Source organism: Ochotona curzoniae, unplaced genomic scaffold, assembly GCF_017591425.1.
Source record: "Ochotona curzoniae isolate NIBS_2020 unplaced genomic scaffold, NIBS_Ocur_1.0 scaffold_1852, whole genome shotgun sequence".
NCBI classification, from domain to species: domain Eukaryota; kingdom Metazoa; phylum Chordata; class Mammalia; order Lagomorpha; family Ochotonidae; genus Ochotona; species Ochotona curzoniae.
Genome location: NW_024467087.1, coordinates 51,946,579 through 51,965,865, shown reverse-complemented (window position 1 = coordinate 51,965,865; position 19,287 = coordinate 51,946,579). Strand labels below are relative to the sequence as shown.

Here is a 19,287-nt window from a genome sequence, read left to right as displayed (position 1 = left end):
GACCTCATGTGGGCCTGGTTTGTACACAAGAGTTCAAAGGTCTTGGGCATTTTGAAAACCAGATGTGCTCCAGCTCAGTGCCCTCTTAGATTGGCCAAGAGTGCCTTTACCATGTCTCCCACATTCTTGGGCAGGAGCCACAAGTCTGTGTCTTTATTCTCAGTGCCATAGTAAAAGCCAATGCTGGGTAGATTATAGCAGTCCTTGTTATCAGGCCAGTGCCTGCAGACAGACACTGTGACAAGGGTTGCCTTAGCATCAGGCAGAAACTTGCACTCTATTGAGGTGGCTTAGTTTTGGCATGTATTATCACCAGTTTCACACATGGGACTGGCAACCATCTCTGAGATTGTACAGGACCCAGCTAATTCTGAGACCCGGGTATGACCTAATTTAATGACAGCCTGAACAATCAAGGGACTACATTTGTCACTCCTCTCTCAATATGAGCAGACAGTAAGGAATCATGGTACTATGTCTTGGGACTCAATGTTAGGCTGGTAAAACTCAACAACAGGAAGATCTTACAATTCCTAGGCCAGAGACTATAGATGGAGCCTCTGAAATTATCCTGCTGCTAACTGGAGTCCCAGATGATTAGGAGTATATTCCAGTCAGTATTAACTGTGTCTGTTGAAAGTGTGACCAACCTCAGCAGGAGGCTTTGGTCCTACCATCACACTGCACTGGTCTCAGAAAACTGAGTTCTAGATGCATAAACTGTGACACACAGTATTGGGAACTCCTATTGAGCATCTTGTCATGCCTCAACCATAGGAGAAGGTTTTTTCTAAGGACAGATTATGCCATTTCAGACACTTCTCCAGTTCATTCTAAACAACAAACTGACTGTGGATTTGGGAGAAGTATGGGCATAGGACAACATCTAGGACTGAAACAGAAACAGCATACCAGTGGACTTGTGGAGTCAGTTCACATTAGGTCCGGGACTGGGGGCTGGCTGGGCTGGGCTAGGCTATAGCATCCTCTAACAGGAGCTGGAATCAGGTGCAGACAGGGCTGGGCCAGACTATAGCATCAGCTGGCAAATGCTGAGGTGAGATGAGATATGCTAGAATGAGCTGCACCACCCACCAGTTTAAGTGAAACCCTGGGGGAGGGATGTGATCCTGGTAGGGGCATTGTGGAGGCTTCACTAATGGGCCACTGTGCCCACTGGTGAACATGGGAACTGGAACTGGGGGCAAGCCAGGCCAGGTATGACAACAAAACCTGTTGGTCTGCATGTGAACTGAGTTGTAGGAGAGTCAGGCTGAGCTAACCAACTGTATGCACATATGAGCCAGAAGAAGTGCAGGCTGGTTGGGCCTCACTGCAGCATCAGCTGGCAAATGCTGGGACTGGGGAAAATCCTGTGAAGCTAGACTGCAGAACCACCTAGAGAGTGCAAGATTCAGGGCATGGCATGGGCCCAGAAAGGAAACTAGGCACCACTCTGATGAGCTGCAACTCCCACTCTTGAACATGATAACCAGGGCTGCGGGTGGACCCTGTTGGACAGGAGACAGCACCAGCTAGTATATGTGTGGGCTGGAGAGTGAGGTCAGCTGGGTTGAGCTAGGCTTCAATACCCACTGATGTGTATGAGAGCTGGATGGATTGTGGGACAGACTTGACAAGCACAGGAAACAAGGGTGGGGACAGGTCTGGTGGGAGTTATTGAAGGTCATTCCAATTAGGCTGCAGTTCCTACTGGTGTACAGGAGGGCCGCGTGTGTAAAGGGGCTGGGTTGGTTTGGGCCACAGAGTCCATTGGTTTGTGTAACAGATGGGGCTAGAGACAGAATTAACCAGGCAATTGCAATTACTGTTGTATGCATAGTCTGATGAGGGTGACAGACTAAGCCTGACCCCGTACTGATAAGCACACACTAGAGTGAGGTTTGAGACCATCTGAGATGAGGTCTCTTCGGGGATCCCACCAACTGAACTGCTAGACTCAGTACCCTAACCCTGGGAAGAACTGCAGGATCAATGGCCTGATCGTGGAGCACATGTGTGAGAACTGGGCCCCGTTAGTGGATAAGATGGAGCAGTGGGTGGCATGCTCAGATGCTCATGGAGAATGTGGCAGTCCACTGGGGCCTGCAGAGGACATCTGGTACCATAGCAGAGGAAGGAAGGCAGAATAAATTGGACAACTACCACAGACAAGCATTAACAACAAATAAATATCTGGGAGAATGGAGACTCGAAGGTGGACTATGTCAGCCAATGCTCCCTGGAAGGAGTTCCTCATTCTTGGATCTGTGAGATCAGCAACATTTCAGAGCTACCAAAACCAATTAAGCAGAACCCTCGCAGCATGCTCCACATGGAGGACCCAGGGATGACTCTGAGTGGCAGCTCCCCATCCCCCCTGCTGAGGCAGTTGGGAGTTTGGGTGTGGCATCTCCCCTTCCCTCCCCCACCACAAGTACAGGAGAAAGAAAAAGAAAATTTGGAAAAAACGCTCTCACCTATTTTCCACTAACCCTCAGTCCTTCCCACCCTAATCAACTATGTAAACATCATTTAAAAAAAAAAAAAAGAGTGGACTTGTGGAAAGGCAGGATGTTGTGTACCATACAGTGTTGAAACAGCAGAAGTATCCTTAATCTCAGAGAAAATAAATCAATAACCTAGAAGTTTTGAAAGGACAGACACAAACTAAACCATATTACAAGGAGTAGGGATATAACCCTTCAACACACAGTAAGGCAATAAGGATCAAAGCTTTCAGGGAAACATTATTTCACTTAAAGAACAAAATAAGGTGCAGTAATCAGCTAGGTAGTATTGACATTTAGAAATGCTCACATGAGTAACTCAACGTAGCTCATTTATGGAAACTTCACAAACTTTAGAACAAAAGAAATGATTTAATATTCTAATGAAGAACTGATAGAGAGATGAAAGTCATTGTTTTAAAAAAATCTGACTGAAACCCTTCAACTGAAAACAGACTAAGTGAAATTTACAAGTGAGGTTGTCAGCAAGAAGAAAACAAAATCATGAGCCTGAATATAAATTATTTGCAAATACACTAATGGAAAGACAAGAATAAAAAGGGATAAAGAAATACTTCAAGAAATTCGAGACAGAATTAAAAGTAAATATAAGCGATTGGGAGTTAAAAAAGGGCTTGAGAACACAGAAGGGGTAGAAAGTATATTTAAGGAATTAGTAACAGAAAACTTCCCAAACATGAAAAAGATACAACTATGCAGGCGCAAGTCAAAGGTCACCAGTTAGATTCAATACAACCATGTGTACTCAAAGGCGTAATCAAGTTCTTCAAAACTAAAGAAAATATTTCTGAAGTTGAGAGAATATGTCACAATTGATTTAAGTTCTCAGAAAAATTATACAAGACAGGAGGGAGTAGAATGACACTGGTTTTTCTTCTTCTTCTTCTTTTTTTAACAGTATGGAAGGATAGAAACTGCAAAGCAATAATACTTACCCAGAAAACCTAAAATTTGGAGAAGGAAAGACATATTCCCAAACAAAAGCTGACAGAATTTATGACCAGCAAGTCTGTCCTACAGAAATGCTAATGGGAATTTTTCAAACTCAAACAAAGAGAAATCACTGAGTAAAAAGCAAATATCACGAAGTAGAAAACTCACTGGTAAGAGTAAATACACAAAAAAATGGAAATGTTCTAAAATTATAAATGTTGTATATAAATCAGTCATTCCAATACAGTGAGGTCTAAAAATCAAAGCAATGAAAAAACAAATAGTTACTATATTAATCTGTAAGAGATGGGAGGAGATACAGAAAGATATAAAACAGGACATGAAAAAGTCACGGTATGAGGAAGAATGCAGTGCAATCAGAGTTCTTTACTATTATATATCTCCTCTTTGGTTCTTTTCTTACCTGTGTGATTAGCAGTATCAAGGAGCTTTCATTTACAAAGATTTTTTACAGCTAAGAGGTGGGTTGGTTTTTTTTTTTTTTTTTTTTGTATGCCTCGTGGTGACCACAAAGCAAAAATCTATAACTGACTTGCCAAAAATAATAAGCAAGTAATAGAAACAGACTACTGGAGAAAGTCACTTTGTTGTGATGTGACTTCTGGCTAGGTGTGGTCCAGGTTCTTGTCTCCACATGAAAAAGAATTCAAGGAAGAGATAGAGATAAAGATGAACAGACGAACAAGACTTATTTACAGGCAAAACAAAAGCACACACTGTGGAAAGAGTACAAACAAGTTCAAGATAGAGTTACAATGAACAAGGTTCAGGGTCATCTTTTTATATTGTGGCAGCATAGGGAGTGATGTTTGAAGCCGGATTTAATTGATTTAATTGACTTAATTTAATTGGGAAAAGATTCGAGTGCCCCGCAATTTTGTGTCCTTTTTTTGAGATCTTGGAAGTGTTATAGCATTAAGCATATAATGGAAATATGAATGTTTGCACGAGCATTTTATGTAATGCCATTATAATGATCTAAAGTCATCATAGGGGTGCAGGCTGTAATCAAATTGGAGATTTCTAGCTGGTACTGCTTTTACATTTGCAACATGATGCATATTGTGATTTTCATTATGAGGAAGTAGGGAAGATGGAGCATATGAAAAGAGAGCTTTGGACAATGCACAGAAGGAATTTTAAGATAGCACAGACTAAGATGCCATGCCCAAAGCTGGAACCATAGTGCTGGCTAGGCAAGGCTCTGTGCTGGCTGGGACTTCCACGTGAGCAGCTAGATATGTCATGCAGGTCAGTCATAGCTGTCATATTACAAGTTTGGCAGAGCTCTATGGAACCAGGCAGGGCAGTGAGGCAGAGACATGAGATCTCAACTCCTCTTGCTCTTATTACCATACCTATACTAATTTTATAAATGAAAATTATAAGAAATAAGAAGGAGAGAAAGAAAGAGAAGGAAGGACGGAGGGAAGGAAGAAGAGAGGCAGGAGGGAAAGAAGGAAATAAAATTTTATAAACAAGTATCACAATAATAGTAATACCTTACACATGAATAATTATCTTAAGTGTAAATGGATTAAATTCTCCAACTAAAAGACATAAGGTAACATAATGCAGAACAAAATCCCAAATTTAACTATATTCTTGTAAGAAACTCATTTCACCTCTAAAGAAAACAGACTGAAAGTGAAAGGATGAATTATGATACTACATGCAAATGCAACACCAAAAAAGGAAGGAAAAGCCATGCTTATATCAAACAGATTTTATATCAAAGCCAGTAGAAAACGAAGAGGAAGGTCAGTATATAATGGTAAAGAATTTGATTTGACTAGAAGAGCTACTAATTATAAATTATGAGTATATATATATATTCATATATATGTCAGAAAACCCATATATATAAAGCAAATATTAACAGACCAAAAGAAAGAGACAAACTCCAATGCAATAGCAGGAGGGTATTTTAAAACTTCACTTATAGAAATGCACAGATCATCTAAACAGAAAATAAAAAAAAAACAGTGGAAGGACATTGCACCCTAGAGCAACTGAACCTAACATACACCAACGGAACATGCCACCCGCCACCTTCAGAATACACATTCTTCCCAGCAGCACATGGAAAGCTTTCCACGACTAATCATTGGTTTGGTCATAAAACAAGCCTTAGCAAATGTTTTAAATAGGAATCATATTGAAAAGGGAGCCATAAATAATGATGGAGGACTTCAATGCCAATTATATCAATTACAGGAAAAAAAAAAAAACAAAACTAATCTACACTATGGACAAATAGACTTAAATGATATCCACAGAACACTTCAGCCCACAGTTGAGGAATATGCATTCTTTCCATTTGTGCAGGGTTTATCCTAGGACAGACCATATGATGATAGACCATTAACAAACTGGAATTAAATCATATGTCTTTTGTGAGTACAAGGAATGAAGCTGGAAATTAACATAAGAAACTCCGGAAAACATGAAAGCACACGCTCTTGAGTGACTAGAAGGATGGGACTTCAACAGGCTTCCTATGTATGTGGCAGGGGCCAAGTATACTTCCATTGCATTTCGACACAGTCCCGGATGTCCTAGTCAGAGAAATTAGGCAAGAGAATGAACTAAGGACATCCAAGTTGGAAAGGAGGAAGTCAAATGATCACTGTTGGGGGATGGCATGAGTTTACATAATAAAACTCAAAAAGACAAACAAATAATCTGTCAGAACTAACAAATGAATCCAGCAAAGTTGAAGAATACAAAGCCAATGCACAAAAATAAGTAGAATTGTTAGACACCAATAGTGAATCAGCAGAAAAAGAAATCCTCAAAATTTATAATAGCTATCAAGATATAATATCTAGGAATAAATTTTACCAGAGGTGCAAATATTCACAATAAGAATTAGGAAATACTAATGAAAGTAATTGAAGACAAAGAAGTAAAAAAGATATCCTGTTTTTAGATTCAAAGAGCCACTCCCATTAAAATGTTGACACTACACAGAACAATCTATAGACTCAGTGCAATCCTTAACAAAATATTTGTGACATTTTTCACATACCTAGAACAAATACCACTAAACTCTGTGTTATTCTACCAAATTCCGAAAAAAGCCAAAGCAACCTTGAGCAAAAAGAAGAAAACATGATAAGTTATACTGTCTGACCTACAGAAGGAGTGACGCACTCTCCTCCCACAGCACTGGACACAGAAGTCAAAACTGAAGCAATTTATCCTAACCACCTTCTCCCACACCCTGGCCCTCTCTATCCTAATTGGAGGCCCACAGGGGTCTACCACCCCTCACCTTTGTAATAAATATTAAAATTTTAAAAATAAGCTAAAATACATTGCAAAGCTACATTAATGTAAAAACGCATATCACCGGCATAAAAATATAATTGGACTAAGGCACTAGACTAAGACCTAAAATTTAAGCCCTCTCATCTACACCCAAATGATCTTTGAAAAGGGTGCTAAGAACATTGATTCAAAAAAAAAAAGAGAAGATAGTTTTTTGCTAAATGGCATTGCAAAAATTGGTTATTCACATATAGAAGAAAGAAAAATAGACCCTTATCTAACTTCGCCGTATAAAAGAATTGATTCAATATGGATTAAATATATAAATGTGAGCTGTCAAATTTCAAAGCCACCAGAAGATAATATTGGAAAAACACTTCGGAACATTGAAATGAACAAGGATTTTTTTTTCTCTTTTTTTAATCAGACCCCCAGAGGTACAGGAAGCAAAAGCAAAAAAAAAAAAAAAAAAAGGCAAACGGGGCCGCCTGCTCAGCAAAGGAAATCATCATCAACAGAGTGAACAGCTAACCTACAGAACAGAAGAAAACAACCGAACTACACATCCATGAAGGGCTTTCATAACCAGAGTATACAAAGAACTGAACCAATTCAATGATAAAAGTTCAAAGAAATAATCCAAGCAAAAAATGGGCAGTAGATCTAAGCACACATTCCTCCAAGAAAAATAGCTTTCAATGGACATTAGGCACATGAAATAAACAAGCCCGACATTGGTAATCATCACAGAAATGCAAAAAAAAAAAAAAAATTCCACAGTGAGATATAATTTCAATATAGCTATATTGGCTATTATCCAAAAGTTAAAAGATAGTAAATATTGGTGAGGATGTGGGAAAAAATGAAAAACACTGTTTTTGGCAGTGTACAAGTACAAGTATTATGAAAAACAATGTGGAGGTCCCAAAAAAAACCAAAAAAAAAAAAAAAAAGAAGAATTGCGACATGATAAAGCGTTAAGTATTTGATGAGATAGGTGTGTTTACCCGGATTGGCCACTGCTCAGTGCATGTAGATACTGAAATGTCACATGGCATCCCATACACATGAATCATTTTTTCTTTAGTTAAAAGAATATTCAATCATTTTTAAAAAACCAACTTGCCATACAAAATCTATTGTACTTCTTCTATACTGTGGTTTAAAACATCCTTTTAAAACATCCTTTTTTAAAACTAAATATGTCGAGGTAAGAACAGTCAGAATAACTGCTGAAACCCAATGCAGAAAAACTTGCCATATCAGATTTCAAGATGTTTAAATTTTTAGCAGTTAAGTGGTGAGGTAATGGCGTTAAAGGTAGATGAACAGACTCACGGACAGAACAGACACCAGACACGTAGCAATGCATGGATCATCACGTAGTCTTTGACAGAAGTGATGTTGCCACATAGTGGGAAAAATATTTTTTAAAAAAATACTGCTGCAATGATGGGATATACATATTTGGAAAAAGAAAAACTTGCCTAGTACCTCAAACCTTGTATACAGAAATCAATCCTGTGTGCATTGTAAGTTGAAAAGCAAAAAGCACCACCACAAAATATTTTTTATAAATGAATGTAAGAAAACATATTCTGGACATTAATCTGGAAAGATTCTTTACACAACTCACAAAAACTACTAGCCAGAAAAGAAAAGATTAATATAGTCAAGTAATTTCAAAGTAAGGTCTGTAACCACTGGTTCATTGGCCCAGTGGTTAAATCCTTGCCTTGCACTTGCCCTGGATCCCCTATGGGCGCCGGTTCTATCCCAGCAGCCCGCTTCCCATCCAGCTCCCTGCCTGTGGCCTGGGGAAGCAGTCGAGGATGGCCCAAAGCCTTGGGACCCTGCACCTGTGAGGGAGACCCGGAAGAGGCTCCTGGCTTCGGATTTGCTTAGCTCTGGCTGTTGTGGCCACTTGTGGAGTGAACCAACAGATAAACTATCTTTCTCTCGCTGTATCTCTTTCTCTCTGTAAATCTGCTTTTCCAGTAAAAATAAGTAAATCTTAAAAAACAAAAAGAATTAAGGACTGTTATTCACGAAATGACACATGTGAAAAGGCCTGAAAGAAGTTACTTTTTACAAGTAAGACATAAAAGCCTTTTATTGCAAATAGAGACCAAGAGAGTCAACCAAACAGGAAATGGACCGATTTTCTTAATGGTTAATCCACTAGAGAAAATGCCCAAATGATAGCAATTAAATGAAAATATTCATGTATTCTTAGAAATGCGGGAAATGTATGTTAAAATCATAGAAATACCACTCCACACCAGGTAAATGGGCTAAGTGACGCATAGCATGCAAAATGAGGATTGCACATTACTCTAGACCAGGCTAGCCATACTGTGTTCGGATTATGATATTCGTTTCTGGGGACTATCGTTTGGAGAAGAAAAATGTGCTGAGCTGAAATATATTTAGAAGAGTGGTATGTAGAGATGACAGCCTACAAGCATATGACAAATGGTTAGACAAACTAGAAATAGCGATGGAGAGGAGAAGGCCCCCTTTCAGTAGGATTGAGATGAGTTTATCAGTGGAAACTATTAGTATCACAGAAGCAAATAGAACTCAGTTTAACTGCAGGAAAAATAATCTAACATTTTGAGCTGACCAAGAATAGAATGGGGATGCTTCGGTCATTGCAAGTTCACTGTAGCAAGTAGCCCTGTTCACAAGTAAGTCCTGGGTGATTGCTTGGTGATGATACTTTTGGTAATGTGTGCAGGGAGGCCAGGCCGTTAGCTTAAATGACTTGTGAAGCCTTTGCGGGGGCGGGGGGGGGGCATTTTAACCCCATAAATCACAGCGTGTATGAACACATATGCAAAACAAGAGATTTCAAAGAAAGCATCTCTTTGGGAAAACAAACACTTCTTCAGTTGCCTTCCACCCTAGCCTAATTAGGCTCTTCCCAGTTGATTCACTTCTCTTCTGATTCAGTGATACCTAGCAAGGAAGAGTGAGTCATAGCTCTCCACTTGCGGGACTAGATCCAAGGAAATGACGTCAGCATGTGAGAGTACCTGCGTTTTGGCACGTTTAGCGCAGCTCAGTTCACAACGGCCAAGATCTGGATTTCATTTAGATGTCCATCAACTGATGACTTGATTTTTTGAAAAATGTGGTATACGTGCAAAGTGGAATATTACTCATCCATAAAGAAGATTGAAATTCTGATATTTTGAATAAAATTGCTGGAACTGAAGATTATTATCCTAAGTGAAATAGGCCAAACACATAAAGAAAAATTCCATGTTTTTTTCCTCACATGTGGAAAATAGTGTTAAAATCAGTGGATATCATTATTTAGTATATAGGTATAAATTGCTCTTAATTATACCTTCTACATAATAACTCATTTATGTCAAGAATCTTGCATTATTAGTATGCCTTGTTTCCAGAAAAACTGTATGTGTGTGTATGGATTTATATATGAAGTGAACATGACAAATATTTAAAACTGTCCTACCTTAATAAATGTCTTTAAAGTGGTTCACTAGCTCTTCCTCCAAGTGTCAGAAGGCTTTGCGAGGATCATTGCTCTTCATTAGAGTCCTGTTGTTCCCCACAATTACAGTGCTCAGGACACTGGATGAAATCACACTGCCTCCTTCTGTTGGAATCAGCACAGAAGTGCTACACAATTTTCTCTAGTCTCTCCCAAGCGCAACACACTTAACGTTTCACAGGTGAATGGCGCCCTCTAGTGTCTCTAATAACGGACATGGTGTTTTGGATGCAATCAAAACCTGAACCCAAAACTTCCAACATCTATTCTGGCACCAAGCATTACACTGATATCTAATGTACCCTAGCTCCATTGAAGATAGCACTTACTTGTTTACACGTGGAAAGAAAGCCAGAAAGTCCTCTAAGATATGTTATGGGCATGCGTTTTACTAACTGTGTTAACGAGTTGCATATGAACACAGGAAAAATACTGTCTTCGTAGGTTCCCATCTGCCAGAACGGCCAGAAATGCAGCCAGCAGGGCACGACTGAGTGGTAGCATTGAGGGGCAGGTTGTACAATAATAAAGGCCTTCGAAGTCCATGAAGATCCTAGTCATTCTTACTTTGGAAACACCAGTCTACAGGGTGTCAAGGATTTTTTTAAAATGCAAATTTACCTGAAATCCTGTTGAAGCATACAAATATTAAACATGAGACAAAGTAAGGTTTTCTAAATCCAGTTTTTACTTTTAATAGTATTTAATCCCACGCAAGCCATAAAAACTATGTTCTCGGTGATTTCTCTGCAGCGACGATTTTGTACTTGGGAATTTTCTTAATGTGTGGAAAACACTCTAGATTGTTTTCCACCGAAGGGGACTTTTGATGAGCACAAAATTTCACGTTAATTAAACTGACAATAATGTTTTGTAGCTCATTAAGCATTTTCTAACTATGATTTTGTTGCCTTTTTTTTTTTTTGCTTTGTTGAGTAAATAATATTTCTGTTTTTTAAAACTTTAAAAACAGGGAAATTGATGTTGGTTCTGTAAGGACTGGGTGAGTTGGGGGGGGGAGGGAAGCTTTTATCAAAGGCCATTTCAAGAGACTTTTCAAAATTTTTAGGATGCCAAGCACCTGAACAACAAAGTTCCCAAAGTAAAACAGGCTGGGCTTAATGCTGGAGGGCTCACGGGTGAGCTGGAGCTTCCTCTCCCCGGGGGCGGGCGGGGGGGGGGGTGGGGGGAGACTGTTTGCCCAACACAGCCTGTTTGGACAGGACAAGGGAAGATAAACTACCTCCCAGCTGCAGGCTTGTTGCTTGGAGGTGGGTGTGGGCTGATGAACAGTGTCTCCACGGGAGACACTGGCCTGAAGAAACAGTATCAATTAAAGCAATGAGGCAGAAAGAACTTTCTGATCAGGGTTGATGATGCAAGATCACTAGATATATGTATTTTTTTAAATCAGAAAGTGGAGCTCAAGGGAGCAGGGAGAGAAGATGTACAAGGAGGAGGAGGAGACCGAAAGGAGTTGCATTTCTGATCAGGAGAGTTCTCTTAGTCATGGTTCGATGATGCCACTGCTGTGACTCATATTCACAAGACTGCGGAGCTGCAAAGACACTGCTGGGCCTGTGCTGCAAACCCCGATTCCACCGCTCTCTATCCAGCTCACTTCAGTCGAGAAACCGGAAAACTTCATGAAAAAAAAAAAAAGTAAATCACGATGTGTCCTGTGCAAAGTGCTATATATTCATGCTGACAGCAGGTTCTGGTCTGTCCAAGGGCAAATAGGGAAGGGAACAGGCACCTCCACCGCCGGAAAGCACATAGTGTTACCACCTTAGATCAGCATAACCAAGGGGTAGGCCTTGGTAGGGGGTGCGGCAGGGGGAGGCAGAGGAAGAGTAAGACCTGTTAAAAACTTTTCCCAGACTACATTTGCTACATCCACGACCCTGAGGTCTTAGCTCACTTATCCACAATCCATTTTTTTTTTCATATAGATTGATTTTTATTTGAAAGGCAGGTTTTACAGAGAGAACGAGATGAGAGAAAGATCTTCCGTCTGCTGGTTCACTCCCCAAGTGGCAGCAAGCTGAGCCCATCGGAAGCCAGGAGCTTTTTGCAGGTCTCCATGTTAGGGCAGGCTCTTCAGGCTCTGGACCATCCTCCATTGCTTTCCCAGCCCACAAGCAGGGAGCTGCATGGCAAGTGGGGCAGCCTGGCCACAAACTGGTGCCCACGGACCCTGGACTTTGCAGGGTGAGGATTTAGCACCTGAGCTGTTGCACCGGACCCACAATCCAATTCTTTTGATGGGGGGGTCAAAGCAATTCTTATGCTTCAAGTGGCATCAGCTAATTCTTGAATGAAATGAATGTTGTTTCTGCACAAGACCAGGGAAATACTGGATCCAAATCACAGCACTGTTAACAATAGGCCTGAGTGCCTACCCAGTTTGCCAGCAATTCCACACCAAGGAACATATTCTTAAGAGATCGTTAGACATGTGGGCGACAGTGTATTAATACAGTTTTACTATAGCATTAACTGCTATGTAGCATAATATAAAACATGCAAAATACTCAACATTAGTTATTATATGAGTTTTGAGATATGTATAAAATGAAAGTCATCCACACATGTCATGAAATATTCTGCAACATGGGAAAAAACGTTCAAATACATTCTTCATATTAGAAAAAAAAAAATCTGAGTGAAAGGTGCTTCAGATTGATTTACTGGGGTACAAAGCTGTGGCCTAGAAAGTAAAGCCACATCCTTGGGTGCTGGCATCCCCTGGGAGTCCTGGCTGCTCTATCACCCATTCAGCCTCCTGCTTAATGAACCTGGGAAAGCAGCAAAGAATGGTCCAACTCCTTGGGCTCTTGCACTCCTGGGGGAGACCCAGAAAGTAACTCCTGACTCTTGGCTTTCGATGGGCCCCGCTCTGGCCGCTGCGGCCCTTTGGGGGAGTGAAGCAGTGGATGGAAGATCCTTCTCTCTGCATCTCCTAACTCTGCCTTCCAAAGAAATAAAAAATGTTTCTTTGCTTTCTCCCTCCCTCCAACTCCCTTGGCCTCCGTTTTCAGCATTCTTGCCGTCTGCCTAGGAGTTTCAGTAACATACCAGCAGTGATGATCTTTGCTTGCTGGGGGTCTGAAGTTTTCTTTTTTTTTTTTTTTCTTAGCACTTGTTTTTAGTCCTAAGTTTCTGGAGAAAGCACACATTCATTTTGTACTACTTGAAAAACATTAATATCTGACTACTAAATCACACATTGTCTCAATAGGTCACCTTTTGATCCGGCTTTATTCAGCTCTTAATCTTTCCAATCAAATTATCTGAACAAATGATCTAGGGACACCACGCTACAAAGATGTAACCTGAAGGAGAAATGATCACTCTAGAATATCTTTCCTAGAGACGAGTGAATAAAGTGACAAGCGACTGCGATACCATCTATAATGTTAATGTTTAGAACAGAAACGTTGCTGGGCCCAGAATGACGGCTCACTTGGCTAATCTTTGCCTTGCAAACACCAACATTCCATACCGGGGCGAGTTCCTGTCTTGGCTGCCCCACTTCCCATCCAGCTCCCTGCCTGTGGCCTGGGAAAGCAGTTGAGGACGGCCCAAAGCCTTGGGACCCTGCACCCATGTGGGAGACCTGGAGGAAGTTCCTGGCTCCTGGTTTCTGATTGACTGAGTTCCAATTGCCATTAGGGGAGTGAACTAGCTGATGGAAGATTTTTTTTCTCTCTTTCTCCTCCCTGTAAATCTGCCGTTCCAATGAAAACAAATAAATATTTTAAAAAGGAAATGTTGATAATACCTCTTTGCATGCAATGTTTCCTAAATGCTGTCTACACAGACTGATGTATTTTGCCTACAAAATGGTTTATTATTAAAAAAAAAAATCTTCACTTATATTAAAACATCTGCACTCAGAGAAATGAGCTGAGCAACTGTTTCCTTAATTCTCAGAGGCTTAAGGGAGGTCACCAAACTTACTGCTAATTTTATTATTCAATTCTCCAGGAAAAATTACTTTACTTTTTCCTGTGGTTTAAGTAGGATAAATTGGTTTTCTTGAATGTCCCATCATCCCAATGGAGATGACAGACTGAGATGAAGTAAATGTGGACCACTGAGGGGAGGGAGGTTGTTGCACAGTCGTGTAAGACAGATTTTGCCACCTGAAAAACAAAAGGGATGTAGTTCTACCCCATGGGCTGGAAAGTCCAACAGTCCTGGAGGTAGCAAAGGTGGCTGTGCCTAGACCACAGAGGTTAACTTCTGCCTGCTCAGCTGCAAAGATCTCTGAATTGAGTTTAGGGAGGGTTAAGAGTTTGTTAGATGAGGGGGGTCGGGGGAGGCTGGACTGGAGCGGGAGGAAATGAGAGAAGGAACATGAAGAACAAGGCCTGAGAGTGGAAATGATATGGTGATTGCACTGGTGCAGTTAACAAAATCAGTTGGTTTGGGGGGAGGGACAGGAAAAATTCTGTGAATAATGTAGGTCACATTATGGTGGGGACTTCTTGGACACATTAACTTGGGTTTTGGTTTGGTAGCTAATGCAGATATATAATAAATATTTCAGTCCCCCCCCCCCGTATTTAGTGATTCATGAATCTGATGTTTAAGGAAACACAATCCATAATATTTTTGAGCACTTTCCCCGTGAAGTGTGTTAAAGTGATCATTATGAATGTGGTCTTTGGAGTTTGGACCCTAGTTCGAATCCTGACTTTGGACATTACTTGGTTATGCGACTTTGGAATATGTATTTTCCCGAGATTCAGTTTATTTATTTGTAAACGTCATGCAATCGTACCTTCTTCAGGTTGTTCTACGGACTCCATATAAGTGCATGGTTTTGGAAGTAATGTCTAAAATGGTCAGAGCAAGAAAAACCTGTGACCCGGGAAGAGTTCCGAAGCTATGGCAATTACTGAGCTGAGGCAAAGATAACAGATCACTAAAATGGAGAGGAAGGACAAACTTCAAAGGGAAAGTAAACAAGTGGGACGGGTGACTGCCCCCTCCGCTCTCATTCTTTTGCAAATTCCCCTTTTCTGTTCCTTTGTCAGAGTTAGGGAACTTGAAACCACACTTTGAACTACAGGGCCCCTCTCTAGACATTATTAACTGTTAGCTCATTTCACTAGTGCTACCAATAACCATCTGCTCCGCGTTCCCCGGTTCCGCGTCTCCTGAAACATATGCTCCAAGCTCCCTTTTCTCAAGTCAGTTAAAAGACCAACACAAGAAGTATTCGCTTTCTGACACAGTATGACCAAACAGTTTTCGTTTGTTTGTTTGCAGTTTACTCCTCAATCTTGAATCTGCCCCTGAACAGGCCTCTTACAAATTCCCAGAGAAGCACGGTTCCCTATTTTAACAAAACACAAAATTCAGAAAGAAAACCAATCCTGCTCTTTTTGTGAACTTAGGGAAACCTGAAACGCTTCAACCCTCTGTGGCCGAGCTCGATTCGGTGCTCAGTTCCTGAAATTAGCTGCTAGCAGAAATATCACTACATAACAGGACTTTTCAAACGGCCAAGGCTTTGAGAACAGGGGTTTTCTTACTAGTGTCTGTTCAACACAGGGCTTGGTCTTTCAAGGAAGATCTGTCTTCTTATTTGCATACATTTTCTGAGCAGGAAGTCATGCGCAGAACTTTCAGTCTCCGTGGGAAAAGGCGCTTCCTTCTAATCTAATTCAATTCCGTGCTCCCGTTTTCTTTCCCTTCCTGGAGGAGGGAATAGTCTAAAATAAATGTTTCAACAGTTCTCGCGGTGCTATTCGAGATTCCCTTTTCAAAAAAAAAAAAATGGAAATGATGCAAAGGAGCCCGTGCCTTCCGGAGTTTGGGGCTGGGACTGCAGCGCGCCAAGCCCGTTGAAAGCAGCTCAGGCGGGAGGCGGGGCTCGAGCGAGTTCCTCTTCCACCTTCCCCCACCCTCGTCTTCCAACCTCTGTTCTGCCCCTTGCTCCGTTGCAGCCGTTACAGCAGCCGCGCCGCTGCAGTTTTCGGGAGCCAATCATCCCCCAAGTCGCGGTTCTCAGGATGGTGATTCGCGTGTATATTGCATCTTCCTCCGGCTCCACGGCGGTAAGGAGAGTGGGGATCCCACCTTTGTTGTTTTCCTGCACACTAGCAGAACCGTTAAATTGCAGAAGTTCTTCTGGGTTGCTTCTCCTTCCGAAAACGCTCGCATCCCCCATCCCAACAGCAACCCCCCCCCCCCATTCCCTTTTTGCCCTTTGTTGCACCGAAAATGAAGTTTAGCTTTGTATGCTTTTAGGGCACTGGCACTATGTTTCTCCTTTAAAGGGAAAAGGAGGCTGTGCAATTTCTCTCAATGGGACGTGGTGATGGGAGTAGGGGCTCTAGGGCTAGGTGAGTAAGTTTGGTATGAAATTCACCGTGGTAAATTTCAAGAGTGAGTTATTTGGCACAGGTGCTCAGAGTATGAGAAGAAGGGATAGGGGACCCTTGCTGCAAAGGATGTTGGTACACATCTTCTGCCCCCTGGGGACTGGGTGGAGGCCTCCTGACGCCCAGGGATTATTTTGAGAGTCTGAGACCCCCCCCCCCCCTTGCAGCAGAGTTATTTGGAGAATGTGCAGGAGTGTTTAACTTTGGGTGGAAGGCCTGCTAGGATAAGAGAAAATGTAAGAGGATGTTGGGAACTGTGAAATCATGTTGTTTTGAAAAAACTTGTGAGAGACCTGGTTTCCCCACCTTCCTCGGACGTTTCCCTGATTGGACTTTTGAAATTTTCGTTCAACAAATCTGACTTCTAGTATGTCCCAACTGCTGCAAATATGTCGAGAACTGAGCAGGGCACTACCAAGTGGCTTCATGTGGGTGGGGGCCCGCTAAGTTGCTGCTGCTTCAAGTGAAAGGATGTTCTCCCTTTTGAGCTCCCTGCTCTTCATTTGGAGTAACAATTTCTTTTTTTTTTTTAGAAGCTCGGAGAACAGCGCTGTTAAGTCTTACCTAGGGTGAAAACTGAGTGTAGAGCAGAAGAAATGAAAGTGCCTCTGTTTTTCGCTGAAAAGAAGGGCGGCCAGTGGCCACAGCAGCTGTGTGCAATCGGGATGTGGGGCATGAACCCACCCCCTGCGAGAGCTTTAGAGCAGCCCATTCCGGGCGGTTGCTGTGTGGTTGTGCCTTGTGGTTTGTTTCTGTTTGTACCAGAGAGGGTTTGCTGTAGACATGAAGGTTATGGGAAATAATAAGAATCTTCAACCTTGAACTTTGTTTTGTCTGTCCTCTGCGTGTGGGTGTGGTCAGAAAATTTTGAAATTTCAGGCAACTTCAATTTTCTGGGCAAAATTGTAGATTAAAAACCAAAATCTTGCTGAACTTCTTGTCTTCTTTTTTTTCATATCCATCCTGACACTTCAAAGTACCAACTGAGTTTCCGAGAATCTCAATCAAATACGGTAATTTTAAAGTTTCACACCCCACTTGAAAGGACTCTAATTAGACTGAGGGATCACTCAGGCAGGTTCACGTGGAGGCCGTTCAGTTTCAGAGCTGCTATTTATTCTATGCCTTTTCTGCCCCTACTCAAAAGCAGATTCAAGAGGAAACTGCTTTCAGAATTTCCATTCAAGGCAGAACAATTGTACCTCCCTTTTGTGTGAAGACTTACATTTCTAAGAGGCTTTCAAAATGAGTGCTGTCTTCTATCATTTGCTTGATTGGACACCATTGTTGAGAACTATGCACGGGGTGAAAGTATATGGTACTTAAGTTTAGTTTCGATTTTTTTTTTTCCTTTAATCGCTTATGGGTAATTGAGGATTTGTTTCAGTTGTTGCCGTAATTACAGATCCTATGAATCTGACAAGTAAAATTCACATTTTGTTTATGGCCAAAATAAATCCTGGGTTTATTGAAATGTGACAACATGTTTAAACAATTCTGCAACTGCAAAATTAGTTCACTTTAGCAAGAGCTCCTTGATAACATAAATAAAGAGGTGGTTGTTTGCTTCAGAAAAAGGACCCTTCTGTTTGCAGTACTAAAGTTTACCTTTTGGATTTCTGCACTGTTGCTTTTAATGCACGATTTAGAAATATGGGGGGCGAGCATTTTGCTGGAAATCACTCACTGTGCAAAAAAAAAAAAAAAAGCATAGAATGGGGCTGAGTTATCACTAACCATCTCTCAAAGTCCCTTGGCTTTGCATTGTTAATATCTGATGGTTTTCTGACTTTTCTCATTGATTGTCATAAAAATAAACAACGGTGGGTGTTAACTGGCTGGCGGGGGGATCTGAATCTGTGAAAACTGGCAAGAGTGTATTAACTTATTTTGTCCATGTGGCAAGACTCCCTGTACCTCATTATCTAATTTTTTAAAGCCACAAGTTTTGGGCCCGGAGCAGTAATCTACACTGAAGTCTTCGCCTTGAATATACTGGGATCCCATATGGGCGTCAGTTCTAATCCCCGCAGCTCCACTTCCCATCCAGCTCCCTGCATGTGGCCTGGGAAAGCAGTCGAGGATGGCCCAAAGCCTTGGGACCCTGCACCTGTATGGGAGATTCAGAAGAAGCTCCTGGTTCCTGGCTTCAAATGTGCTCAGTTACGGCTGTTGTGGCCACTTGTGGAGCGAATCAGTGGTTGGACGATCCTTCTCGTTGTCATTCCTTCTCTCTATAAATCTGCCTTTCATCTATCTATCTATTTTTTTTTTTAAGGAAAAAAGGAAGCTAGAGAAGACACACAAGTTGGGAAAGTCTCAATTGATCATCTGTAGGTCAATATAGGAAAACTCTGACCTTAATAATTTTTTTTCCTCTTGATGAAAATTTTTTAGATACAATAGAACTCCCAAACTTACTTGTGTTTTCTGCATGTTTGGAGTTCTTGATGCATGTTTTGACCCAGTGTAACACCATATACCATATTTTGTTGTTTTAGTATTATAATACCTTATAAATTTACACTTACTGGAAGAAATAGTAAGCCCAGTGCAAAATCAAACAACTGTAAGAACTTCTAACAAAAACCCAAACTGACCTTTGGTT

General features: G+C 41.2%; 2 protein-coding genes and 1 long non-coding RNA gene across 6 annotated transcripts in view; 2 read left to right on the top strand and 1 right to left on the bottom strand.

The window, feature by feature from the left end:
* Window positions 1-15,986, bottom strand: part of HMGN5 (high mobility group nucleosome binding domain 5) — a 62,298-nt gene extending 46,312 nt beyond the window's left edge. For 3 of the 4 annotated variants that reach the window (XM_040999448.1, XM_040999449.1, XM_040999450.1), the window contains exon 1: window positions 15,828-15,954. The gene's annotated coding sequence lies outside the window, so the exon portion shown is untranslated. Of the gene's footprint in view, window positions 1-15,827 lie in introns of all 4 variants that reach the window. The other variant, XM_040999451.1, reaches the window with a different exon arrangement.
* Window positions 15,987-16,001: 15 nt separating this feature from the next.
* Window positions 16,002-19,287, top strand: part of SH3BGRL (SH3 domain binding glutamate rich protein like) — an 87,594-nt gene continuing 84,308 nt past the window's right edge. The window contains exon 1 of the mRNA XM_040999452.1: window positions 16,002-16,352. Within this exon, the coding sequence (XP_040855386.1) occupies window positions 16,017-16,352 (336 nt within the window). The 5' untranslated portion in view covers window positions 16,002-16,016. The remainder of the gene's footprint in view (window positions 16,353-19,287) is intronic.
* LOC121169026 lies at window positions 16,375-17,612 on the top strand. Its single transcript, XR_005885815.1, has 2 exons — window positions 16,375-16,640; window positions 17,213-17,612. It is a non-coding gene; the product is annotated as an uncharacterized LOC121169026 (long non-coding RNA).